The following is a 27387-nucleotide window of genomic DNA, read 5'->3' as shown; positions in this document are numbered from 1 at the left end:
AATATATCTGGGGATATCTGAAACTGGAGTTTGGTCAGCAAAAACTGCAAACAGCCAGTGAAAACAGAGATATCCATTGCTAGCTAATCACATGCATCTTACTGACTTCCTTTTAACAAAACAAGTTCACAAACTTAAATTCTAAATTAGCGAAGAAACCTTCTAATCACACGCCTTACTATTTAAACTGGTACAGACTTACTAATATCCCGCTGCCACAGTTATTCAGTACATACCTATAAGTGAGTGCTAGATGGAACCTGCAACTCTAATTTCTTGCTTTCAGGACCAAGCAAGAGGAGAGCCAAAAACTTAGCCCTTAGTCTTAAAAGGGGTCACGGGGAAGTTTCTCACCTTGGCAAGTGGTCCCACTTTTTGTGTAGCCCAGCTTGCAGTCACACAGCGCTGTCCCATCCCTTACCACACATTCGCTCGTGGCCTCACAAGTCATGCCTTTGCAAAGGGGAAGCTCTGGAATCACATATAAAAGAGTTTCCCTTTAAGCATGCAGGGCACTGCTGGAAAATACAACTTACCTTACAAAATACCTGGAAATGAAGGCAAATGTGGTTTCTGGAGGCCCCCAAGCTGGCACAAAAGCCAAGGTATATAAGCAGTGCTGACAGCTCTGAATCTTAGAGACAAGAAAGGATCTATCTGGTTTCCAGAGAAAGAACAGAGGCACAAAGAGATGCTACATCTTGGCCACTCCAGAGTGGGGAGCAGACAAGCTTCTCCCTCTGTCTAGCTCTCCAGTGCTCAGATCACCTTCCCTCTACATTCCCAAATTATTCATTATCCCCCAGCAACTTTTGGAACACATGCATCCAAGCCCATATCATAGTTTAGCTCTAGCAGCCCCTTGGCAGCTACCAATGTATTTACCTTGGTCACACCTGGGGCCAGTGTAGCCTCCATAGCATGCGCAGCTTCCATTCCCAGTGACGCCGCTGTTGCATTCCCCGTGCACACAGTCACACACTGCAAGGGAAGTCCAGACAAACCTCACCTTCAGCTACAAGGCAGTGCACAGGGCTCCAGGCATACACTGGCCAACTGCTCTGGGACTTGGCACCATGATTTCCCACTAATAATCCACAGCAAATGTAATTCCTTCTAAAAAAAAGGCCACGCCAGTCAGAGCTTAGAGAGGACAAACAGCTTGTCCTTGGTTCAAGAGGACAAAGTACTGCCCTGTAAGAGTAGCACTGAATGCAAAATCTAGACCAGCTTCCCACTCCTCTAAGTCTCCTGCAGCCCATGTGGAAGGAGGTAGTGTTATGAGAGCCTACCACACCTGTGATCCCAGCATTGGTATCATTGTGTGAGGACAACCACCAAGATCACACCTCTCTCACCTGTGTGGATACAAGGGAAGCAGGAGCTGGACAAAAAGGGCTCCTTTAACAGGCAGGCTGCACTGGTCATAAATCGCTTCCAAAAATGCCATACATGAGAAGCAGCACTGTGTGTATTGATTTTGTAGGGAGGGCAACAAAGAAGAACCTGGGAGACAAGTGGGGCAGTTACAGAAGTCTGGAAAACAGTTTGGAATTGAGTGTGGGTCACTTCAGGGATGTAGGTAACCGCCTGGCTAGAAAGAGAGGGGAAACTAGGAGAGCCCTGGTAAGGGGAGAGAGAGATTTACAATAGGAAAAATGGACTAATTTGTCATTCAATCATTTGTCTAATGTGACAGTGGAGAAGGGCACAAAGACAAAATGCCAAGATATCTGCTATCAAACACTGCCAGCTGGCATCCCTTCCTCCTCTCCAGCACCCTTCTTCACTCAACCTTCCCCTCCTCTTTCCTTGCTCTCAGGTATTTTTGTGGAGGTTTCACCTGAATTACTCATCCTTACCTGACTCACAGTCTGGGCCAAAACGATTTTCGTCTCGACAATCCTGGCAGGCAAAACCACTGTATTGCTCCTAGAAGAGGCCCAGAATGTCCCAGATGTTATTTTTCTGTATCATTACATTGTTCCACACATTGTTATAGTTCAAAGTCTCTCCCCATCTCTGATTTTCTGTGACAGCTGAAGCAACACAGTGAAGAAAACTGGTCTGTTCAGTGCTCTAGTAGTATCAACCAGTCCCCACAGCAGAGAAGATCACAGCGCAAGCTAACACACAGAGGGCATGCAAAATGCCACCAAAACTCTGGTGGGCATTGAGGAAACAATGTCCTGATCACAGACAAACAGGAATGCACCAGCTGGCTTCTGATACCTGCCTGAAAAAGGAATTTGGAATTCACTAATGCCAATGGGACTTTTGACATTGATTTTACAGGGTTTGAGGAACTTTAGCATGTATTTTCATTGATATAAGGTGTCTTTGAGTTAAGTCCAAAAGCAACTTTCTCAAAGAAGGGCCCAAGAAGTAGGATTTTAGCTTATTCCTTCACAGTGCTATTAATGAAGGATACTGTAAAAGCATAGAGTTCACAAGAGAAAGTTTCATGTGTGATACCTATCCATTAAGCTAAAGATTTTAGAAACACCGCTCTATATGATTCAAATGCCCAGGAATTGTTTATGCCTTTGTTGTACTGAGTCTGGAGCTGTAAATTAAAAAAGAAACATCTGCCCTAAATTCCCTTTTTGGTCTCTCTTGCTTTTCCTGAGAGGGAGGATCTGCCTGCCAAGGTGCAGAACAGATTCATTTAGGAATTATATTGTGCAAGTCTGGAAAAGGTGCAGCTCATTAAGAGCCAAGTGTATCAGGGTTTCTCGCAGCCACAGACAGACACTGATTATTTCAACTGATCAGAGGGTTAAATCCACGCAATTCTTTCTTCATTTCTTCCTAGAGATCCTTCACAACTCCATGCCCTCACCAAGAGTGCCTTAGTGCTATTGCCAACCACATCAATCCTCCAGGAAAACCACAGATGCTGATGCTGGAATGAAAGAAGCTGTAAATGACTTTCCAGGCAGAAGGTCAGCCTTCATCCAAGGCATCTGCACAGACACTGTACAACTCCCTCTGACAAAAGCACATCACCCTCAGAATAAATTATGCACTGACCTTGCAGATGCAGGTCCCATTTTGCTGTATACCATCCAAGCATGTCCCATGACCACTGCAGGGATTTTCAGAGCCACCTGGACACTCTAGCAGGCAAGAGACAGGCCAGACAAGATTAGATTGAACAACCAGCACTGCATCCCCCTTCCCATCTCCTCCTCCCCCAAGCAATCCAGCTGTGCAAAAGCAATGGCCTCTTCACCAGCAAAGTCTCTTCCTGCTTATCTAATACACCTAACATTGGCCCAAAACTGGTGAATATGGCCAGAACTGGCACCAAGGAGCAATGTGGCTGCTAGCTAGCAATGCCTTTTATTCCCTGACTTCATGAAGAGCTGGGAATGTGCTCAGACAAACACAGTCCACACATCTTTGGAGTGGGGTGCCTCCAAATTCTGGGAACTATTTCTGAAAGTTTTAGATGTGTGATTCCTCTGACGAAGATGATGGCTTATTCAAACCACTCCTGTGTGAAAACAGGCTCAAGCTCTCAAATGACCTATTTTCTGCAGGAATGGAGCATGTCATTCCATATTCCAGCAATCGGTCAATCATATGAGAAATGTTTAGCTTAGCAGGTCTTGCTTTTGGATTTTTGAGACAAGACAAAACAAATTCTCATCGATTCGCATAAACCTGAGTGGGAGCTTTGAGATGGTTATTTTCACCTTGGGTTGGAATTGCTAAGTATTTTCTGTGGCTGACTGGCTGACTAACCCCAGACTATACAGGGGCACACGTGGCACACGCACTGCAGACTAGAGGGACATCAGAAAGAAGTATCTTCCTCTTCCTTTGGAAACTTTCTTAAAGAGGAACAAAAACATCCCTTTCCAAAAGCTTATTTTTAAAGAAGGGACAAAAGGAAGTTCCACCAAAGGAGGTTATGTTATGTGTTAAATGTAAGAGGATTTAACTCATCTGAAGCAGAGATTCCTTCCCCATTGTATTCTGAACCTCCCAGACAGTGAACACCTTGTGAGTGTTCGAGGAATAACAAAAATCAACCACCTCAATGCATACTCAATGCCTCCTATTAAAACTGGTTTGACTTATTCAACAGTTAGAGAGTGTCGTAAGAAGATGAAAAACTCACCATAGCACTCTGTACCCCAGAATCCTGGACAGCACTTTTTCTCCTCAATTTCCTTCTTACACATGTGATGGCACCCTGGCTGGGAAAGGGTGTTTTCTCCTAACTTGACAGTGAATCTTAAAAAGAACAGTCCAAGGTTCATGATTACAACACAAAAATGCCACCCGCCCGTTGGAGGGTTTCTAAGCAATCACACTGCAGCACACTGAACTCTGCATGGAAGGGCAGGCACTCATTTCCTTCACCATACATGCATACAAGAGTTAGCACTTGGGTTATGTCTTCTCTAAGGATGCCCATTAATTTGAGCCTCAAAGATTGCTTACAAGAAATCTGCCAGGGACTGGACAAGAGGCAGGACCTTGGGAAGTCTGAGGGCACCCGGACAGAAACTTAGATGCTGGGGGGTTAGACAGCATAGAAACAAAGTTAGGATCTCCAGGGTGACTCAACTGTTGACTTCACAGATAAAATAACCTTGAGAGAACAAAGTCTCCTTGCAGGACTTCTCCCTTTATGTCTTGCACTCAATATTTCAGACTGGGATGCTGGAAATTTGGATTTAATAGCTGTGTTATTCACAGATTCTCTATGCAATCTTGGACAGATCCCTTAAATCCTGAAAAGAAGCATCATCTTTTCAACCCTTCATCCATCATCTCTACACACAAGGTAAGCCCTTGATGGCAGTGTCTCTTGTTCTGCACATATGCAGTACAGAACTACTCTTGGGTCTGTCCAGCAATGACCACAAGACCAGATAACACTCAGAAAAGCTGCATACAGTCACATTATTCTTACACGTCGTTTTATTTTTGGCACAACATCCTTCCCAAAAGGAACCTGGAAATTGTCTCAATAGCACTGCCACTTTGGCTTCAATCTGACTAGTATGTGTGTCTGTGCAAAAACTGCTATAAACCGCAAAACTGCTACAGCTATTTTTAAAGTATTTCAACAGAACAGCAAATCACAGAAAACAGCAGACAATAGAGCTATATATTAACTGTTAACATTCACTACTGAATAGATATGCAAACAATAATCTATAGTGTCTCATTTTTTTAAAAACTTCCTGGTAAATTCAGTTTTCCTTCACCCTTTTCCTATTAGAGCCAAGCTCAACAGAATAAGAGCAAGGAACTCATGACAAGCAATTGTCATAAAGCAAAGTAGGAAGGTAAAAAGTTCAGAGGATTATTGCTGGAAACTGGGAGTATATACAAGGGAAACTATCATTCTATTATTTTTTTTAATAACCCACTACAGGATTCTGGGTCTGAAACAGGTTTCTATGCTAGACAGACTTCTGTTAAGTTGCTACAGCAGGATTAGCAAACTCTGGCTGTTTACCGCATGTTAGAGGTAATTCTCATGTAATTTGTTCTGTGTATATAGAACCCTATGCCCAGCAAAAAGTCCATGGTGTTTGCAAGGAGACATAGCCAACAATAATAGGGGGCATAAATCCATTTTTATGCATCTGAAAACAAGACTCCTTGGATCTTTAGAGCTCAGAAAACACAGGTATACTCTCCTGAAGGTACAGACACTAATCCTTGCATAGCAGGACTGCACAAAAACCTTAACATGGTTAGGAAATAGGCCTTACCTGCAGCCCCTCACTCCTAATCCTTGGGTGGTCTTTAACCAGCCTCTTGGACACAATATTTTAGGCGCTGCAGCACAAGCCGTACACGCTGTATTCAAGGTAAACATCATCTTGATATTGCATTGCATGGATTTTAACTTAAAAAGAAAAAAATAGAATGGAAATAAGACCAAAATTAAATTATTACCCTAGCCACTTGTCTTGCCATCCTTTAATATCTTCTTCAACTTTGCACCATTCTTTAGATACCACTGGGGAGGGCAGTGACGAGCGCAGCTGCTGGGAGGTACACCACACACTTGCATAGGCTAAACTGTCACATCATGCCGCTGCATGCTGCTCTGCTTGGATCTCAGCTAGAAGGCAATAGGGCAGATCACAGCTATCTTATCTTTCCCATGCGCCTCACTGCAAAAATTCTAACAATTTCTAAAATAATCATAACCATGCACTGTTAATTTAAGCTGATCTTTTGCAAACACGTAGCAGTGGTATGTGAGGACAAGCCCTAAACTAATAACCGTTGCCAGAAGACACTAAGCTAAAATGCAACGCAGTGTTTCTGTTTTCCATGCCATTGATATGATCCAGTTCATTGGTGGTTTCATTGCTGCTTCATGGGTCTGAAGCACTGAATGCATCAGGTCAGTCTATTCCCCAGAGCCCAGGAGCTGCTCACACAAATATTTCTCATGGCAATTGTCTTTAAGAAGGTGCAGGGGCCAGCGGGGTGGACTAAAAGGAAAGGTGCTCTGCACCTCTCTGACCACCTGGATGGTGCCCTGATGCTTTATCCTAGGTGAGAAGGACCCCATAAAGACTGGCAAGAAGATTAGGTAGGAGACCTGGATACTTCACATGGCTTGTGATAAATTCAGCATGAGTCCTTCCACCCAACCAGAACAACTTTAGGGGTTCAGGCTTCCTCACAGGGCTTTTCTGTACCCCTGTACCCACCAACTCTGCTTCTCTAAACGAAACACAGCCAGAGCAGATGAAAAACATACAGCCTCAGACATCATATGCCAGCTTGTCCTTAAAGCTCATGATTTTACCCCAAAAGGGTTTCCTTGTATTCCTAAACTCCTGGAGTCGGGCCACTGCATGGAAACCTCATTGCTCATTTTAAAAAGAGACAATGTTTGCCACTGATGATGGCAGAGAAAAGCTGGGAAGCACGAGCTGTATTTGCCCCAAAAGGTCACTGACTGGAAAAAAACCCCTCACCTCATCTCAACTGTACCTCTACAGGCACTGTATTTTCTAAAAATAAAAAACATTAGATTAAATTTTGGGAGGAGACATTGATCTGGGATTTTTTAAGCCAATCCTGAACAATGCTGTTAATGCAGCAGCTCTCCTGTGCCCAGAACTCCCTGTTTTGGATTCCCATCAGCAATCTCAGCTTTGCTTCCTCTGAACTTAAGCCTAAATGCATATGTTTGCCTCAAGGCAAGGGAGGAAGCCCACGGCTTCCCATCAGCTACCAACAGCTCAGGAAGGCCCTCCCAGATGACAGACAGCAGACCCTGTCAGGAAAATCTCCTGAGAGATAACCCTCAAGTCCCAGGTCTGCAGGGACATCTCCATGGAACGGTTTCCTGAGCCACACCCATGTTCCCTCTGCCTGGAGTTGTTGAGCTTTTTCTCATCTTCATGGATCCATCTTCTGCAGCCACCCATGCAAAAATGTTGCCCAATGAAGAAAGTGATTCCTGTGTGTGGTGGCTGCTCATATAGATACTCATTTCTAGTTGTGCATCTGGGACTTTCCTTACCACACAGTAACCTCCACTTCCTTTGGTGGTAGAATCCCCAAAGAATCTGTTACGTCAAGAACTCCCTTCCTTGCGTTATGAACAGCTCAAAACCAATCTGAGATCCACCAAATCTACCTATCCACATCGCGTGAGCACCAGCTTTACTAAGTTAACCAGCAGGACAGAGATCAGCTTTGCTGTTCTTTATGTTTCCACCCCACTTGCACACAGTGCAGTCAAGAGATTTCCCCTTTTTCATGGAGCAAAACAGAGAAGACAGCAAATATGGACAGATAAATGAGGTGCTACCTCTGGAGTACTCTGTCTCAAAAGATCAGCAGTGCCATTGATGAGGTAGGGAAGAAGCTCATCCAACCAGCTGATTCAAGTACAAATCAGGACTCCAGATTAAAACTGGGCTTTTGAAAGGAGTCAGTTGAAGCCAGGCACTCAGTTCTGACAGAACGGTACATCTCCTGCCTTTCTAGTCCCACCACACCCCAGTTTTAACCTTCACTGAGAGAATGCCTCAGAAAGAGGAACGGGAAGACGCCCAAGTAAGAAACAAAGAGGTGTACACCTTCCCATGAGTTACGATGTTAACGTTCTCAGAATTACCCCACAAACCTTTACCAGGTGTCTGAGCCACCCTATCTGTATGAAAAAGACCACACAAACAGTAGAGCACAAAACACTGCATTAAAATTCTCCAGTCTTCTATTTCATCTTTTCTTCCAGGCATCAAGAGTTGGCTGTCAGACACACTTGGGCCTTTCTCTGTCATGTTGGTGGAGGAAAACACAGTTATTCACACATTATTCCATTTTCGTTCTCTTTCCTTTATCAATGCGGCTCCATGTCTAAATGGGGATGGACACTGGGAGAGGAGAAGGGCTGTCGCTCCTCCCTGTTGGCATCTTTAATTACTTGCAGGCCTCTAAGACAAGACAGTAAGTGTGGAAGCACCCCTACCCTACCTTCCCAGGACACTTCATGAGCTTTAGGCAAGCTTTCCAGTAAGATCTTCCCCTTTTTATAAGGAGATACGCTTGTGTCAGCAGCAGCAGGCAGGAGGAAAGAGGAAGAAAACAGCTGTGTGGAAAATAATAAAAAAAAAATTCCCTTCTTTTTCAGTGACAGAACTGATGAAGCAGTCATTTTGTGGAGTGTTTTGCTTCTTAGCAAAGCAGAATAGGGAATCAAACATGTGCAACAGTTTGGATACTCGAATTTTGGAGAGGATGAAAGATAGCCAGGAGTTTGAGTCAGAGGTGGCTCCTGGGGCACAGCCTCATGGAAAACAATGACGCGCCACTCCCTTGGGCTCATCTGTGACCACTGTTTCTAAGTTTGAAGCTGCTAGAGAGGAAGCAGTAAGAGGGAATGTCTGCCCCTGTGATACAGAATGCTGCCTGGTAGGCTGAGAGTCAGTGAGGTGCATGGTGGCTACACCAGTGAAAAGGGGTGAAAACAGTCACTGTTCTGATCAGATGATGTTATAAGCCTGGACTGTATCACACTTTGGGTACAAGGCAACAGAAAAGGAAGACTGGTGCTCTCAAACAGCTCCAAAACTAAAGGAGGCTTTGAAAGCAGTAGACATCTAGCTTTAGCTGAAAGACGTTAAGAGCCAGTGTCTGTCCACTCTGAGCTTTGTCTTGCCAGGGCTGGACTGTGCTCTCTCCCTGCACTCAGACACATGCATGTGCATGGGCAGCCACTGCCCTCTGTGCTTCACCGAGACACAGCTGAGCTTCTGGGTGCTGCAGCGTTTCCTTCTCTCCTCTCACTCTGACACAGATGATGTCCCTTACTGCTCAAGTGCTCATGTTTCTCTCATTCCACCTCAAGAGAATAAGCTGGGGAGGTTTTTTTAAGGGCTAGTTTCTTTCCCCTAATTTTCGCCCTTTATCTTTTCCTCCCAAACTGTAACACAAATCCTTCTGGAAGGAAGAAAGAAAAACACATTTGGACGTCAGTGTTCAGCTCCAACAATCCTGGGAGCCAGTTCTGGAAACAGTCACTATCTAATGAATCACCAAGTTTCCAGTGCATTTGCCCTTTACAAAACAGAGCTGTAGACACATGCTTGAGTCATTATAGTCATGCACCTCCCCAAGAAGTTCTCAAGAACACTTTAGCTGAACAGACCAGCAGCTCCTGGACACACAAACCCTTTGCATTTGTCCAAGGAAGACACTTTTCGGCACGAGAATGAACAATCAAGTTGAGAGATCACATAACACAAGGTGTACTGTTGCCCTGGGTGTCTCCCACCACCTCAGCTGCAGAGTACTGGAGACAGGGATGCAGAGAGCACTCCCTTTATGTCCCACCTGCCTCCATTCCTCCTCCAGCACAGCCTGGGACTTGCCTCCTGCCAGCAGAAAAATTCCGTGTTTCTCATCTGTGGCATCTTCCCCAGCCCATACCAAGAGGTATGCAGGCTAACAGATTTGCAGTCATATTCAAGCCATCAAATCAAAGCCCTGAGGTAACATCACTGAAAAAAAGCTAGAACAAAATCTCTCTTTTCTCTCTTGATGGCCCCCGCAAGCCAACAGAGGCCCCTTGTGGAATCACAGCACTTCTACTGCAATCAAATCCTATGGCCATCGTAAACTATTGGAGAAGACTTCCTTAGGCGCTTATTTTTTCTTACCTCCTGTTACAGCCTTTCAAATGTTTCTACTCTTCTGCCAAAAACCTCGTTGGAAAAATCTCTAAAAGGGGGGTCACTTTTCCTGGATTAAATACACTGCTCCAGGGATGATTCAAAACGTTTCACTTCTCTGTGAGTGGCTACTTGTTACCTGATATTTTAACCATGTCATGCCAAGCCGGACACCCCAGCAATTACGGAAATCAACACAGTGTCTCAAAGTCAAGAGACCAAAATTTCCACTTACACCAGCTGAAGATGTGAGTCCATGCCTCTGAATCCACTACTATACTGGAACCCTGTGCCTAGAACCCATGCCTCCAGACAAACAAAAAACACCAGTAGAGACACTTCTTCAAACCATGTCTGTGCACAAGTCACCTTAATTAACCTACAAGCCCAAAGGTTCATCAGGTTCTTACCTTATTAGTCATTTACAGTCCTTTTCTGAAAGGGTCTATACAGAAGCTTCCATACAAAGTTCTGACACTGAAGCATCTTTTTGGTGGTCTGGCTTTTTCTAAATTAAGTCTTTCAGACTCACACGCAGTTTCCTTAGCACTGGCCTGTCCATACCCCACCAGGCTCCTCTTTGTCATTCAAGACAAGACAACCCTTCCATAGCTCAGATCCCCAGGGAATAAGATTTCCAAATGCCCCACACAGCTTCTCACTTTGCAGGCCCAGTTCATTCCTCCAACAGCAAGACACAAGAAGGGCAATGGCAGAAGACAATATGGTACAAATTAGTGTGAATTCTAGCCTACAGAAAATGGGCTGCCTCACCATGGAGCCTAGAGAACAGATCTACAAAGGCATCATGCTTTCTTTTAGAGGCTGCTGCTGAACACAAGAACAGAGATAAAGGAATCAAAAGAAAATCAACAAAATTGAAACAAAACAGAAAGTACTCCGCACTTCTCACTGGAGAGCTGCTAGGAAATATACTTGAAACAAAGGTATTTACCCTGTTACAAAGCAACAATTTGATGAGACTTCAAATTTTTTTTTATAAAATTCTCCCAGGGAACTTATGGACCTGTCCTATCAGATGCTAAGCTCCCATTACACGTACTGAAAATAGTGGAAGATAAAGATGCTGAGTATATTCCTTTCATATTGCTACTTTCGTGTTCAGTGCTGAACATAAATACAAATTTAATCTCATCTAAAACTTAAGCAGCTCCCATCAACCTTATTTTTAGTTCCTCAGTTTAGACTACACACATACCTGCATATAAGCAGAGAAGATGCCTTACAGTCCTAAAGTTTAATTATGGATGTTATTCTGCACCTAACTAAATGTAAATGAAAAAAGGAGTTTTGGGGAGGGCTATTTCATAACATGCAACCATCCAAATATGAAGAACCGTTCAATGAACATTTAAACAAAGACTAACAGACTTACCTTCTGACTCTGGCAGTCAGCTGTGGGAGTGAAGCATGCTGCTAAGAAGAAAAACAGCAAACCAGGAGGACGCATTTTCATGCTTTTACAGGCAGGACCCTTTCCACAAAAGGGGTGGTGATAGAAGCTGCAATTTCTGTAAGATAAGACCGCCTACTAAGAATCAGATCCAAGACAAACCAGAGGTTAAAAGTAAACAGGGAGAGAGCATTTTTGCACTGTGCTCTTTGGCTGCAAACCCTTCAGAAGTGGATCTGCTACTTCTAGCATTACGCCTGAATCAATACCACCTTTTTCTTTCTTTCTATTCTTTTTTTAAAAGCACAGGCAGAACTCCTTAGTAAAGGGTTTACTCAAAACAGGAACATCTACGGATTTCCTTTTACATATCAGTTCAAAACAGAAGGAAGGAAATCCTTAGTTTCCAACTAATTGGAATAAAAAGAGGTTAACTGTATGCTTAACTGAAGGCAAATCCAATAGGCAAACTTAAATACCATGAATTCATGAAGGGTAAGTTAATTTCCTTTTACCACTGACGTTAATATGCCCACAACACCTCAAGCAGAAGACAGACCTGACCATTGCCTATCCCAAAGTATGCAATGCGAGTGATGTGCTGCACTTCACAGCAATAACGTAAGCACATACTATCAATCTATCAAGCACTTTTGTAGACTTTGATATTTATTTGAAATATTTGAGTTTCTCAGCAAGAAAAGCATCACATTTTGCAGGTGCTATGACAGCAGTAGCAAAATACATAATTTTCCAAACACTCTGCTGACAGCTTGATAAATCCAAGGAGCACTTCCATAGCACTCAGAATAAGGAAGTCACAAAACAGGATTAAAAAAATACATGCTAGCCTGAGGTATGGTCTACAACTGAATTTCTCCTCTGGAACATTACAAGCAACCAAGAATCATTTATCGACAGATTCTACATGCACTCTGTCTCCCTACACTGCCAAGAGAACCCACTGTACTGAGCAGTCTAAAGACTGCTTCTGTTAGTAACGAATCCCACTAAGCAATGAGGGATCTTTGCATTTTTGAGCCATTAACAGTACATGAAGGTGACTAAATGAAACCAGGGCAGTAAGTTACTCTTGTGTTTACATAAATAATTGACAGCCGTTAATGTTTTTTTGGCCCCTGCATACACACAAAGATACAGATGCTAACATATAAAGAATATAAGAACTGCTGTACTTACTAGTGCCGTTAATTGTGCTTTACCTCTTTCTCCATCCCACAGAGACAGCCAGCATGATGAGCAGCAAGCACTGCTATATATCCTGTCCCAACAGGAAGCAGATAAGGCACACAACCATCCACGGCGACCCATGTGAGAAGTACCAGCCCACAACTCAATCTGACAACTCAGCCCACTTGTCTCATCACAGGACAACTGCAGCCCTGGGACCATCACTGGCCGCTCTGTCAAGGTCAGAGGGTTCACACAGCCCTGTAAACCATTGGGTATCCTGCAGTTCTGCGAAATGAGGCAGAGGCAACATAGCTCAGAGCAGTTCTGGTGGGATGGCAAAGTCACAAATGGACAGTGGGGACATTCTTGTAGGGGGGACATTAGTATGGAAGCTGTGCAATGCTTTCTTTACCTACAGTCACAGTACTGGACTAGCCATGTAAACAGAAGAATGAGACTGCTCCTCTACTCCATGCTACCTGCTAGGCATGTACAGCTAAAACAGCCTAGAAGGATGCTGAGTGCTTGTTGATGGTCCTCCGAGAGCTGGCTATATGACATAAGGATTAAGTTACCAGTACTAGGCATCCACAGAGAGCTGATAAGCTTTTAAGGTGAAAATAGCTTACCCTGGGACACTTGAAGAGGCATGAGCACCTTTTAATGAATATTGAGACTGTTTTCTAAATGGCTCAACACTGAAAATTGTACAGGGGAGAAAGCACACACAAAGACCGATTCCAAGGCTTTCTACTGCTGCTTATTGTCACTGTATCTGACCTACTGCAAGGAAACTAGGAAGCCAAGGGAAAGAAAGTCTTGGTGAAATCCTTGCATGAACTAAACGAATTAGATTCACAGTACCACCCAAAGGTTCACAGCCAGCTTCCTTATACAAACATATCTCATTTAAAGGCAAGCAATACGACCAATATACAGGCTAAAACTGCAGACACTGAGTAGTGCCATCACATAGTAGCAGTGCGTAAACTGAAAAATCAAAAGGTCATCTGTTGTCAGATGCTGCTTTCCTGACCAAGTGGCACAGGCAGCATGTTTCAGCCACTGCGAATGAACTGTGCTGAGGGACTAGAAACTTAACTTTGCTGATTGCTGCTGCTGGATCTGGAACACCAAAACCTGCATAAACTTTGGATCTGCATGATTCTGGCAATTAGTAAGAAGGTGAAGTACCAAACACCTCTAAATTAGTGGGTGGCCAAGAGCCATTAAATATGCTCAGTGCACAGTGGAAAGAAGCCAGCGTGCTTGCAGCAGCAGTCCAGTTGGCAGTATCATCAAAGATGGCAACGTGGGCATGGAAACACGACAGGGAACAAAACTGGGTGAAATAAACACAAATCACTGCTCCAGCTGTTCCTGTTCTCTTCTGATAGATGGATCTCTCCTAAGCAGATAGACAGATATTCTCACGGATGACATCAATATAAAGCTTACGCCTTAGAAGTAAAACAAACTGAATCACTTTTTTGATTCCACTGTTTTGTCCGCTAACCTTCAAAAGTGTCAGCAAATAAAGCAGTTCCCTCACTCCTTGCTGTATTAGACTGACTCATAAACATAGGTGTCTGCACAAAGCACTTCAATCCCCCAAAGTCCCACAAAGCAAGATCCCAACATCTGTCAGAGCGCTCAACATCTGGTTGCTTCTAAACTGTCCAGAATTTACAGATTAAATACCCAGTAGCGCATTAAGAATGAAGCCACAGGACTTGCTATGTCACCAGCAATTAAAGGAATATGCGAGACAGGAAAACTGCAGAAAAACCCCTTCATCAAAGGGAAAATTTATATGCAAGACTTGCAAGGGTCTGATGACAGAGCACGTAAATGGCCCCATGCAGGGAAAGCAGAAGGATTTCATTCACGACCTAGTCAATGTTTGATTGAAACAGCACTGGGCAAATCCAATTTTAAAATGTACAGCAGGAGCTGTCAACTGTTTACCAGTGTGTTTATCTGTGAGGTTTAGCATGTGGGCTTTTGTTTGTTTTGGAAAGCATGGAATTTGACTTATCCTTCAAGTGTCTTCTGCCTACACAGCAGAAGGCGGCTGGTTTAGCAGTTAAAGTCACAAAGATGGGTCTCAGAAGCACCATCTTCAACTTCTGGCCCCAACACAGACAACTTCTACAAAACACTTTGTAGTCTCTGTCTCCCAAATCATCACCAGATTGCTGGCAAGCAGCAGCGCTCAGCATTTTTTCCTTACTCAGTTTTTTTGCTTTATGCATTGATGAAAGAGGGGGTCTTCTAAAATAACTTATCTAAATATAACTTATCTACCTGGCACTTTTTTTCTGTGAACACACTAACATTCAGAGTTGAGAAACTGCTGGTAAAAACTACTCAACCTGTTCCTTGAAGGGGGGGGGTAGTCATCTAGGTAGAGGCAAAGGGAATAGCTACAAACGCTTCCAGCCTGTGTCACACACTGCATTTTAAAATGCTGGGTCACCAGCCCTTCTCTGTGAAGCGCGTGCAGCCCTGGCTAGCTTAGGCAACTTCCTGCTATTGAAATCTTCTGTTTAAGCAATCTTTACAGGAATTACAGAGCCAAGACAGCTTTTGTGGGAGCTGGTCATTTGGTTACATCCACAGAGATGCACTTTCTTTCCACTCTTCTGGGAAAGAACATGAAGTCTCTTCAGTCTGAATTAGATGCAAGAAGGCTGCGAGTCTGTAAAGGTACCAGCAAGGATTAAACAGACTAAGCCAGAAGCGCCCGTGTGAAGGAAGAGGGCCAGCTGTACCACACTTACTGAACACACCCTGAGGCTCTTGGTGCAGAGGCTAGGACACAATCCTACTTTTTCAAGCTTTTTTCTCTTGCCAAGTTGGAATGAACAGTAATTTTGAAGTTTGCAGATAAAAGCCAAAAAAACAGCAGGATTGCAGAGCGAATAGGAGTCTGTTTATCTCTCTTACACATGCACACACGCAACAGTCCAATTCCAAGCAGACAGGTAGAGCTGCCTATGCACAATATTGTCATATAATTCAGGAACGAATTATCACAGCTGCTCACATCCTGTTAGTTCAAAACCTAGAAGGGCATCAACACAAATATCAGCACATAAATGCTGTAAGTTCTGGCCTATTTATTACTATTGACTCCCAGTTCCTTTACACACGCTTCCACAGCAAAAGCCAGCGACATATTCCCATCTCTTGGTTTTACTCTTGTACCTTTCCCACCTATTAAGCAGTGCTCTGGGATTGTACTGGGAGAGTCAGGCACTAAACTCTCCACAATATTCAATATGAATTAGGCGTCTGAACAAACAGGCTAAGCTATTCAAACTCAGCACCAGCGCATGTCAGCATGACTGAGGAGGCAGTGTGTTTTCCCATGGTGGTGCTGGTTATCCTTCATATACTGTTACCTATGAGAGATAGAAAGGGCCTACAGTGTGCTCGGCTACAGCTACAGGTAAGTTTGCCAAGGATCACGCTGAAGCGCCTGCCTGAGAACAGCATGAGAGTTTGGATCCCACTATCTCAGCATTTTTCAGTAACTGTAGAGATACTGGGAGTTCTTGTCATCCCCCCTCAGAGACCTTAAAGTCTGAAGCACAAGGGCATACTGCCCAGCTGACCAACCTATTGCTCTTCATGCACCTATTCAGGTGGGTTTTTCAAGTGTTAGCCACAGTCTTTCTTTAGCACCATCTTGGTCTAATGAGTTTCATATCTTCTCTTTTTCAACATTAATTTTCAGCTTTCCAAGTTACTAAATACCCTTCATTATGAAGTAGACAACAGGAAACAGAAGTTGGTAGTCTGCCTGCTCTGAACCACAACTTCATGCTTTTCCTCACATTGCGGCCTCTCCACCTAAGATTTGGTATGTTTGAAGATTAATACCACAGAAGTAAACTTTTTGATTAGACGCATTCAAGCAAGAAAAAGCAGCATTTTGTGTTACTCCAATGTTGTTGTTTTTTTAAAAAACTCCTTATCTAAGCTGACAAGAACAGGAAGACAAGTCAAAGAGGCCAATGCAAATACACCACTGTTCAGAACCTCCACATGCTGTCATTTCTTCATGCAAAGAAAACATGGCTTAGCTCAGGTCAGCACCTCATTTACTTTCCTTCCTAATAAGATTCATTTATGATTTCTCAATTGTAATACAAGGGAAGTTTTAAAACCTTTGGCCAGAGCCTCTGCAGATGACAGAACAAATAATTGCATGGGTCTTCCTAGGGTGGCACACACCTACACCAGCTGTAAAATGAGACTATGGAATAAGAGGATATTCTCCTAAAAAAGGTCTCCCCCACCTGCCTACGCATGAATCTGATCTTAACTTTAGCTACTTGGATATTGTCTTACTGTTGAACAAGCGTTGGAAGCTGTAAGAGCTTTGAGTATAAAGGATTACTAAAGAAAGAGAAACATGCATGCAGGGCTTTATACCACTCTTGCAAAAAGAGAGGAAGAAATCAAGACTGTTCTATGTGACCACAACAACTTACAAAGCTACTTCGTTTCACAGAACTTTCTACAGAAACTAACTGTGGAAAGCTCTGAGAAATCTTTATGAAGTGAAACAATTTGCCAGTTTGTGAAGTTCAAGATGAAGGACTGTGCATTTTCAAAGAAAACTCATTTAAATAAATCCCTACATTTCAAAATGAAATATTACATTAGAATTAGACAATAAAGACAACAACAACAGGCTGGTGCTGAAGAATAACAGGGAATAAAATTTCAGTTTAACACTGCACTTCAATGAACAGGAATTTGCACACACAAAGCGCTAACTCCAGCAGGTTTTAACACAGGCAGAAGAGGAGGGGATCAGATCTCATAGCAGAAGAGGGGAAGATCTCTTGTTTTGGGTTTGGTTGGGTTGGTGGAGCTTTTTTCCAGGTAAAAATGAAAAAGAGTTAAAGCATCAGTGAAGACACTTCACTTCACACAGCCCATGCTTTACCTGGCAGAGTATAAAAGATTATTTATTGAAAAAAAAGCCCTGAAAACAAACAATTCTGATAACACCACAGACGAGATAATAGAAGAATCAAGAAATACTCCAGTATGTTCCTAATGAAATATTGAACATATTGTTTGTCTTAAAATGTGATCAGTGTTTACCAAGATCTCAAGGGGGAATCATACCTGTTTCCTGAATTAATAAGATGATCCAAAGGGACAGATTTTGTTTTAAACAGCTGCAGACTTAAAAGAATTTTAAGCTTAATGACAGCTGGCTTCTTGCTGCAATAAAATCTGAAAAAGATACCTTGACTGTTTAAACTTTATAACCAGCAGGGGATTATCCTTGTTTATTCTAATACATGATTCTATGATGTGTACTAGTGTATTAAAATACATTTGAACAGTTGGGCTTTACAATGGATGCTTAGAAAAAGTAGTCAGGTCTATCTCAAGCACAAGGCATCTCCCAGGACACCCTTACAAATAAGATGGAAGCAGGGTTGACTTATCCAAAAACAATGACAAGTATAATCCCTAATATGAGAGGCAGAGATACCTATTCATGTTGGCTCAAATCCTAGGCAGTTCCAAAGGACTCATTACATATTCCCTTCCCATTCACTTACACCACAAGCCGTATTGTAAATGATAGGTATGCTTGCAGATCAGACTATTTGAGTTGCCACAGCCTCCTCTTAAGTGTTACCTACAAGAATTACAAATAAGTGATTAACAGAGTTACTTCAGAAAGAACTAATGAAGGCCTAAGCTTTTAATTATATTACCCTTCGGATTTTTATTTTAGAAATCATTTTTCTACCTAATAACAATTAAGCTCAAATGAACACAAGTATCCTTGAGACTTCAGGGAATAGATCTCTAAAGTACAAGAAAATTTAGTTTTACCCAAGAGTCTACAGTGCCTACCTTAATTATTTGGTTTGGTCTAAGTTTGAGAGAGGGATCGGTTTCCTCTGCATAACTGTAAACAGAGCAGCACTCAAGTAATGCTCCTCACCTCTAGCTGCTTAGGCAACTTCACTGCATCCTGCTGTTTGACTCTGGCTGCCTGTGTCTTTGCCATCCTTGCACTGACTGCAACATTCCTGGCATGCGGAGCCCAAAGCACACAGTCAAGCTCCCCATCAGCATGGAAAAGTACTCCATGGAACCATTCAGTTCCCAGTGCCACTGTGGACTTGCCATTCTTGCAGAAAACTCAAAACTTGTTTGGACCAGGCCCTGAGTGATCTGTTCGAAGTTTGCCCTGTTTGGGGCTTGACTGTTGCATCTCCAGAGGTCTCTTCCAACCTGAATTTTCCTATGCGTTTAAGAAGCATCAGTTTTGGGCAGCATCAGCTGGCATGTATGTATCAAAACTGTCCTTCCCTTCTTAATCCCAGTGGATACAGAACAGACTTTTTGAAAGTCTCAGTATTTGTCTTCATGAGTAGAGATTTTACTGTCATGGAGGAGGCTAAAACTTATTGGGCACAGTAAAATTCAAGTTAAAGATGACAGCTTGGAAAGCAAATTCCTAACATCTGATGGAAAAGCAAAAGTACTTGAAATAAATCCTCTTTAAATTGTGTTTAGAAGCTGCAGATCCTCAGTTTCCATGGATCAGCTCTATTTCTTGACCAGTATGAACCTGCTATAGTAGAAGAAACTACGTTGTTCTTTCATCTTGCTGCATATTTCATACTGTACAATACACTCTAGGAACATAATATGTGGTGCTGAACTGCCATATGGTATCCTGCAAATACAAGATAAACCTGAATAAAGACAAGGGCAAAAGAAAACTGTCAAATTACACTTTATTTGTATTGACAAAATAGGCAAAAGAAAGACTTTGTTCAGAGATACAAATTCATTATTTGCTGACAAAATGCTCATATACCCATCCTGGGTATTTCCACTTTCAAGACAAATCTGAGTGGATCTTTAACAGGCAATTCGTCTTTATCCTAGGATAAGAAAAAAGAATGCCCATGAAGCTAATTTCACATGAAAATTTGTCACCTGCTTGTGGCTCAGTTTTCACTAAGTTCGTGATTGGCAGCAAATAATCCCATTTGGCCTCAAAGAAAAACATATGTAAAACTAAGATCATTAAATAATAAGCATTAGCAGCATACCCAAAATACTTCTCGTACAAAGAACATTGCACTTGAACATACACAAGCATTTACCCTTATTTACACAGTAGAATTTGTATAGAACTGCAAGACTGATATATACAGAAAAATAGCGGAAACCTTTACAGCCCTAGACGACAGCATATCTAGTGTTGACTCCTTATTTTTTCCATACAGTTTCCCAGGATGTCTCATGATTTTTTCACTATATACTATTGCATAAAAAATAGACTTTACAAGAAGTTCAGTCCCCAGTTAACACTTCAGAATATTTCTATGTACTGTTAAATGTTCACTGCACTAGGGAGCAAGGGAGTCCAGGTCAGCTCCTTATTAAAAAAAACAGAACTTCACAGGCACTATCTATTTAAACACTGTGCTTTACCTTATAATAGACACTGAAATTACTTAGCTGTGCAATAATTACCCAGTGAGTTCCAAAGGCAGTTCCCTACCACACAGGGTCTCCCACTGTCTCGCAAGCAACGAAATTAATTTCTCCCTGCTTTCTGCACTTGGGATAAAGATGTACCACTGGATCTCTCTGCTCCTGCTTCCTTCTTGTTTAGCATTTCCCTTTAGGGCACTATCAGTTTCTCCAAAGTGATCCAGTGTTAAATTCTGCATCAGGTCCTGATTCTGAACATCATCAAACACAAACGTAAGGGCCTGTGGATATGTCTGATAACCCATAAGTACTCTATCTAAATCCCGGATTCGCCTTCCATCTGCAAGCTGATACTTATCTCTCTTTGGTGGTTCCTTAGCAAATTCAGGTAGTGGGTAACTGATATAATCTTCATCAAAGAGGAACAAATCAGAGCTGGTTAATATAAGCGTTTTAGGTTGAAGCGAACTAGTGTTTGGGGCAGATACTTCATCATGATTTACTTGAAATGCCAGCACATACAGAAGGATGTTGAGGGACTGAAGATCAGTCAAACTATCCATCTTCTCTGCCACTAGAAAAGCAAGGTCCCCAATTTCCTCTTCATTTGGATAAATAAATTTTACTCTGCTAGAGTGAATCAGTTCATAATTCTCCATTTTTCCTGCAAGAAACATACATTATTATACTTCCATTTAGCACTATACAATACTTTAACACACTAGGATAAGCAACAACCTTTGACAGCCACAGGTGGCAGAATTCAAGTTTTGTATCTATTCATATATGGTTTTACTTGTATACAATACTAACAATTTTATTTACATTGTAGATCTCTACTGGAGTCTCTCTTGCATTACCAACACACCTCTCTGCAAATTTCTGACCACATAACTAGTTCAGGGTGATGGCAGGAGAGGCAGAAGTAAACACAGATGGATTCTTGTATCAGAGGTTATCCACCTTCCTACCAGCTGACCTCCGCCTCCTTCCCACTCCCCAGTTCTGAACTCACTGAATTATCAGATCACTGAACACAAACAAAATCCTTGCTTCTTTTAAGCAGAGAGAAGGCAGAAATTCAAACAACAAAAAAGAGGCAACTCTACATGAACCGCTTTTATAGCCCTACGCAATGAGCACATTCCTCTGCTGCACTCCGTGGCAGGCGGTGATACTGCAGTCCCTTACTCCCTACAAGTTAAGCGGTGAAATACAATGTAGCAAAGTTTGAAGGAAGCATGCTTACTTTTTTACATAAATCAATTTGTCTAATAAAAGATTGTAACTTCCTATCAAACTTTGCACTTTCTGGGCTTACGCAGCTTCTCCTTAAAACAGTAACAGTAATAATCATTCTTCAGGAAAATGCCATTTGTGCCTTTTTTGAATTTTAATATTGTGCCTTCAACTGGCTTCAGAATTCTAAGCAAAAAAGTTTCACCTGATACTGAAATTGAACCTAACACACCTTAAAAAAGTCTAGCTTTCACTTCACTACATTCTCACAGAATGACGGGATTCTTATTTGACCAAGCAAGGAAAAATCTAGCCTTCAGACTTAGTTACTTTCACTGTTCTTTGATGACTTACAAGACTTTATAGGTTAGGCTGAAACTTGAAGTGGGAGCTATACTAGTACACACCCCAAAATACTGCATAGGAAGTGCTGTTTCTGCCGGACTCCAGGAGCCACCACTAACTTCACATGTGAAAGACTGTTTATATTTAACAATTCTGTTCAGATAAGGCACATGTGAGAATTAAAGTCAGGTAGCTTGGTTAAAGTATCAAATTGATAACAGCTGAGGCATGAATTTCCCTCAAAAGTTTTTAATGAGTACACTTTAGATGACACTAATATGATGCCTAAATAACTCATGACACCTAGCAAACACCACTTACCTGTGTTTTTACTCCCAAATTCGGAGTAGAAGTCTTTATCTACTGGTTCAGGTGAAGGTGTGCGTGCAAGCAATGACAGAACTGCCATAAGCTGCTGTATGAAGGTGTGAGTGTTGTAACTGTCTCTTGTCAGGCAGGTGACTATATGATCTGCAGAGTGTCCTGAAGAGAAGCCACAACATAAACCATTCACACACCTGTATGTAGCATGATCATAATTTCTTCAGCCAACATGCAACCATCAAAAAAGATCTCTTAAAAGGACTATTTCTCCTAAAAACATGCATCATTCTCATCATTAAAACATAAATCCTTTTTCATTTTTTCCCCCTCATCAAGGTCCCAGCACAATGAGAAGACATTTTAGAACACCTGAATGCATGGCTCACATGTAGCATGACTCTGAGGCAAAGCACCAGCCCAGAAACTTTACCCATGTTATTTCCATTAAATTTTAAGTTGACTTCATTACCTTTCATAAACTTTACAGCCTCATTTTCCATCCAAAAAGTCAACCACCAACTACACATTTTGCAACATGGGCAGTACCTTGATCTTACTCTTTATTGCAAGCCAAAGACTCAGAACAACAATTAAGTCTTTAGGTTTCCCTTTCAATGTGTCATTAAGACAGGAGAATTTTTAAAAGCACTTGTGGGACCAATTAATTCACTGATTTTGAGCTTCCCAGATACTTCAGTTACAAGATGTTACAAGACAGTATTATCAGCCTACGGGTGCAGCACCACCAGTGTTACATTAACCTAATTTATTTTACAAAAAAGCAATATACTCATCCATTTCACTAAAGGCAAGAATCCCTATAACACAAGACTAAACAGACAAATTAGAACTGGAAAAACTTAAAGCACGAGAGGTACTCACCAGTAATTCTGAAGTATTGGTCAAACAGGCCAACGTTTACTGACTGCAGGTCATTAAGTTTCAGCACAAAGCAGCAAGAGAGGTGGAAAGCGCTATTTTCACAATCCGAGTTCTCTTGGTTCCAAAAATCTGTTGAAAAATGATATACAACTAAAAAGTCAAAAGAAAAAAGAACTCTTCTTTACATAAGCAAAATTTTTATATTGAAATCTTATATCTATATCACATTTCAAGGAAGAAATTAGGAAGGTGGGAATAGTGGCTAATAAGTTCTCAAGCAACAAATACAATCAAATCTCCTAGTTATCAGTGTTTCTTGAAGTAGCTGTCACATTTCAGATTTAAATCAGCAGATGAATTACACACTCGCGTGCACTGAATGCACACCATGAGCTGTTACCAGTCACTTACCATTTTGGTTATGAAAGGGCCTTCAGCTGCCCAGGTGATGGTAGGGACTATGAAATGACATCTGAGAAAAGCAGGGACACAACAGCACATTGAAGCATCTGTTTGAGAAGCAGCTATGACTCAAGACCCTGTTTTTTGAACGTAAAAGCCTCACGCAAGTGCTTTGCATACAGCAAACTATGCCACTCTCTCTCTCAACTAGGAGGCCCAAATAAGAGTATCAACCACAACTGATACTTAACTGAAGGCAAACACACAGACAGGGATTAAGTCAGTAACCTTAGTGAAGGATCAAAATGGCTGTCTTACCCGATTGGTGCTCATCAGCATGAACAAAAGAATCATCCAACAGAAAGTAGATAGCTTTTGTTGAAAGAAGCACACAAGCCATCACTTCCACACTGGGAGTCTTGTAAAACAGAACTGAAGACCACATGAGATGCCTCAACTCTTCATTTTCCACCTAAGATGTAAATTGTATTTCATTAATCACTTGCACACTTTGATATTTCAGATAGTCTAGAGTTGCCTCTAAGAGGATGAAACTACCAGAAAAACAATTTCAAAATCTGAAGCATCTGAACATGCTATAGTCAAAGAGCAGAATTTCACCTCAAAGCGCTAAATGCAGCAGCTTTGAGGTGAACACAGTGGTCTACTGAAAGTGTCTTGTGTTTATACCAGAAAATTATTTTTCTGTTGTGGTTTTGTTATTCCTTGTTTTCTGACCAGAACTCAAAAAAAAAAGAAAAACACCTAATGCACAAGAAGACTTTCTAGAACAGACACTGCAGACAAAATCTCTATCAATAGATGAGCAGTGCCTCCCAAGCCCCAACAAGTCTATTGAGCCTTCAGATGCTATTGAGGGGTTGGATTCAGAGATCCTTAAGAGAAGATAGAAGCACAGCTTGCCACTACAGCTGCTGTTCCAACTCAGCACCTTCCCAGCTTCTGGCTTGATGAGCTTACTGTGAATCCTCACATAAGTCACCTTGCTTTATCAGCTTCTCCTGGTGTGAAAAGAGGAGAAGCACAGCTTATAACTTGTGCTTATTTAAAAGATCTGGAAGCAAGGTAAGGGAATAAAAAAAAAGATGTCTTTCTCAGTAAGCTTTTCAATTGACATTTGTACTCAGACCACAATGACTTATCACTTAAAAAGCCACATCATGAATTTAAGGTAAGATTTGTACTTTTAAATTTGGTGTTCTCCGTACTATAAATCTGTTATTCAGAAATTAGGTTTATCTGCTCATGTTTCTGGAGTCCCTATAGCCATCACATGTTGTATTCACGCATCCATATTACACAGAGGAGTCAGGACACATTGATTTAGCTAGATACCATCAACAAATAATTCTACTCCAGTAATTTTCTTTTCTCTTGCCACTTCAAAGAAAAAACAACAACATTCTTGGAGTAAGCATATTTTCAATACATACACAAACACACTCTCCTGTTCTGCATCAAGAATCCTGAAGGCAAAAATATGCCAATCACTGTAGCAAGGAACCCAAAACAGAGTAACACAATCAGGTTTTTGACCAAAACACTTCCAGGTTTCAGTTTCTAACTCTTGGTTAAGTTTGATGAGGAAAGTTTTTTCAAATATTGGCTAGTACCGAAAGGCCACAAGGTATCTTTTGATACACCTGGGCTAAGCACAATACCTCTGCAATGTTGCCATGGAAAAACTCAACTAGGGCACTTCCTTTCAGCCCAGCCACATACTGCAGAGATGCAGAAACATGAAGGTGAACAGGAATCTCGTTATCTTCTGTTATCTTCTGCACAAGAAAGTCAGATGGATATAAAGATGACAGCGTCAGATGAGGCTTGCAAAAGCTGAAAAAGATCCAGAAAACATCAAAATTTAAGGAAATACATAGTTCTTCCCCTACAAAAATAAATAATTTCTATTTCATTCAGAAATTAGGAACAGGCAACTTCTATTCTTAAGTTTACTCTAAATGATTTCTCTTGAGCATAGCTATCAATCTGTCATAACCTCAGCCTACAAGAACATGAAATGGGAAGTCTCCTTCCATAAGGAAAAGCATTTTTGTTGCAACCATAAAATGAAACAGAAACAAAGCAAAAAGGTAGACAGGTACACTACATGATAACCATTTACACACACTACAGACTAGCAGGATGAAAAAGTACTTCATTGATACTACAGGCCAAAAGCAATTACAATGACATCTGCAAACACAATGGCTAGGCCACATGAACTTCAGCACCATGCAACAGACCTTCTATGGTAATTGTTACCTTGTTGATTGACCATGTCTGCTCGACTCCACAACATGATTTCTTACAGCATCTGGTTTGTTTGAAGCTTTGAAAATAATAATAGTCTTCACATCCTGCAGGAGTGTCCTTAAAAGGCTGTAGATTCTTAGGAAGTGGAATTTCTCATGAGGTAGAACAAACACTGCTGTAACAAATCTGTATCCAACGAGCAACTCCAGCACATGCCCGTCCAAAAATGAACCCTTCTGCTGAATGGAACCATTAGTCGGATGCAACAAAAGTGATGCTAATGGAATCTTCTTCAGCTTAAATACACTTCCCAAGTCCTCTGTGCCTACCCATTTACCAGGTAGTAAACTGAAATCCACCTTTACTATATACATATGCTGGGGTGTCAGAAATATCCAACACGGATGGACCACACAGGGACCCTGGTCAGAAGATTTATACACTGAAGAATAAAGTGCAGAACACAAAACATTTTTTGACCGTTCTTTGTTATTGCCAGCTGACTCTGGTTGATGCAAGATTTTCTGAACACTGGTTTTATTCCCACAAACAAGGTATGTCGGGAAACAACCTTTTATTTCAATGTCTTCTGGCGAAATGCAATTCAATTCCGTAAGCTGACAGAGAAACTCTGGGAGGTTTGCTTTTCCACAGTACAATGTGGAGCTTGGCAATACTGACATGTAGTGCTGAGAGCAATGTGTGTGTAAACAGGAATAAAAGTCCTGAAGATTCTGGGAGTCTGAAACAACAAACAAGCAGTTGTCACTGTTTTTCAGCTTCAGTGTTAAACAGATTTCTGGCAGGAGAAAGCCAAACTCTGCTAGATCAGTATATGGAAAATACAGCATTAATTTCAAGGCAGAAGGGATGTGCTGGCAATTTCCTCTCAATTCCTGATGAGGAATCTCAAACACAGCTAGCATATCTTCGGTCAAAACCAAACAGGAAGCAAACTGCCTGAGTCCTTTATGAATGTGAATAGAAAAACTCCAGAGAATTTTGACTATGTCAACGTTCTCTGCTGCTATGTTGTCAGATGACTGAGTATCTGAAGCACTGCTGAACTCAAAAGTCTGATCTCCTTCATGAAGTCCCATTTCAAAATATCCATCTTCTTTGTCTGTGGTTCTGGAATCACCTGGAGGGCTTGCTTTATTCTCCGTGAAGGAGGGGGGTGATCTCTGTACAGTCTGCACTATCAAGGCAGAAAGGTGCTGGATAAAATCATGGTTTGTGGCAGTGTATGACATACAATTAAACGGCAAGATGACGGTGTTACAGGGGTCAGGCACCACATGTTGTTCTTCCTCTGAACAATCCAAACTTCAAAAGAGATAACAAGTAAATACAAGCTTGAGTTTAAAAACAGTCATAGCTACCCATAATTCATGGCGCTGCTTCTCAGAACTTTCAGGTTCATTCTTTGTACTACAGTTAAGTCAGTGTAATTATGTAAAACATATTCATACTGCACACAGTCACTGATTTTAAATGCTCATTATTGTCTAACTCTGTAGGAAGTAAAAACTAAAATGTTTAACTCATCTTCCATTTCCCAACCCAAATAATCATACCCTTACGAGTTAAAGCACTTTACTATACAGCTATTGCTGGTTTTGAAACTACCAACTGCAT

At 41.7% G+C, this 27387-nt stretch overlaps 2 protein-coding genes across 2 annotated transcripts in view; both read right to left on the bottom strand.

Annotated features, from left to right (window-relative positions):
- Positions 1–12921, bottom strand: part of STAB1 (stabilin 1) — a 59925-nt gene extending 47004 nt beyond the window's left edge. Inside the window, 10 exon segments of the mRNA XM_075432323.1 lie at positions 355–471; positions 886–981; positions 1863–1932; positions 3034–3119; positions 4130–4245; positions 5742–5878; positions 11572–11724; positions 12790–12857; positions 12860–12902; positions 12904–12921. Coding sequence (XP_075288438.1) covers positions 355–471; positions 886–981; positions 1863–1932; positions 3034–3119; positions 4130–4245; positions 5742–5878; positions 11572–11724; positions 12790–12857; positions 12860–12902; positions 12904–12921 — 904 coding nt within the window.
- Positions 12922–19554: 6633 nt separating this feature from the next.
- NISCH (nischarin) overlaps positions 19555–27387 on the bottom strand; it is a 32409-nt gene continuing 24576 nt past the window's right edge. The window contains exons 16-21 of the mRNA XM_075432565.1: positions 25759–27075; positions 25155–25329; positions 23791–23944; positions 23071–23199; positions 22186–22347; positions 19555–20944 (exon numbers count right to left, since the gene is read on the bottom strand). Of these exons, the coding sequence (XP_075288680.1) occupies positions 20316–20944; positions 22186–22347; positions 23071–23199; positions 23791–23944; positions 25155–25329; positions 25759–27075 (2566 nt within the window). The 3' untranslated portion in view covers positions 19555–20315. The remainder of the gene's footprint in view (positions 20945–22185; positions 22348–23070; positions 23200–23790; positions 23945–25154; positions 25330–25758; positions 27076–27387) is intronic.

The sequence above is a fragment of the Opisthocomus hoazin genome, chromosome 11 (genome assembly GCF_030867145.1).
Source record: "Opisthocomus hoazin isolate bOpiHoa1 chromosome 11, bOpiHoa1.hap1, whole genome shotgun sequence".
In the NCBI taxonomy this organism is placed as follows: domain Eukaryota; kingdom Metazoa; phylum Chordata; class Aves; order Opisthocomiformes; family Opisthocomidae; genus Opisthocomus; species Opisthocomus hoazin.
Note: the sequence above shows the minus strand (reverse complement) of the source record. Positions and strands in the feature narration are given on the sequence as shown.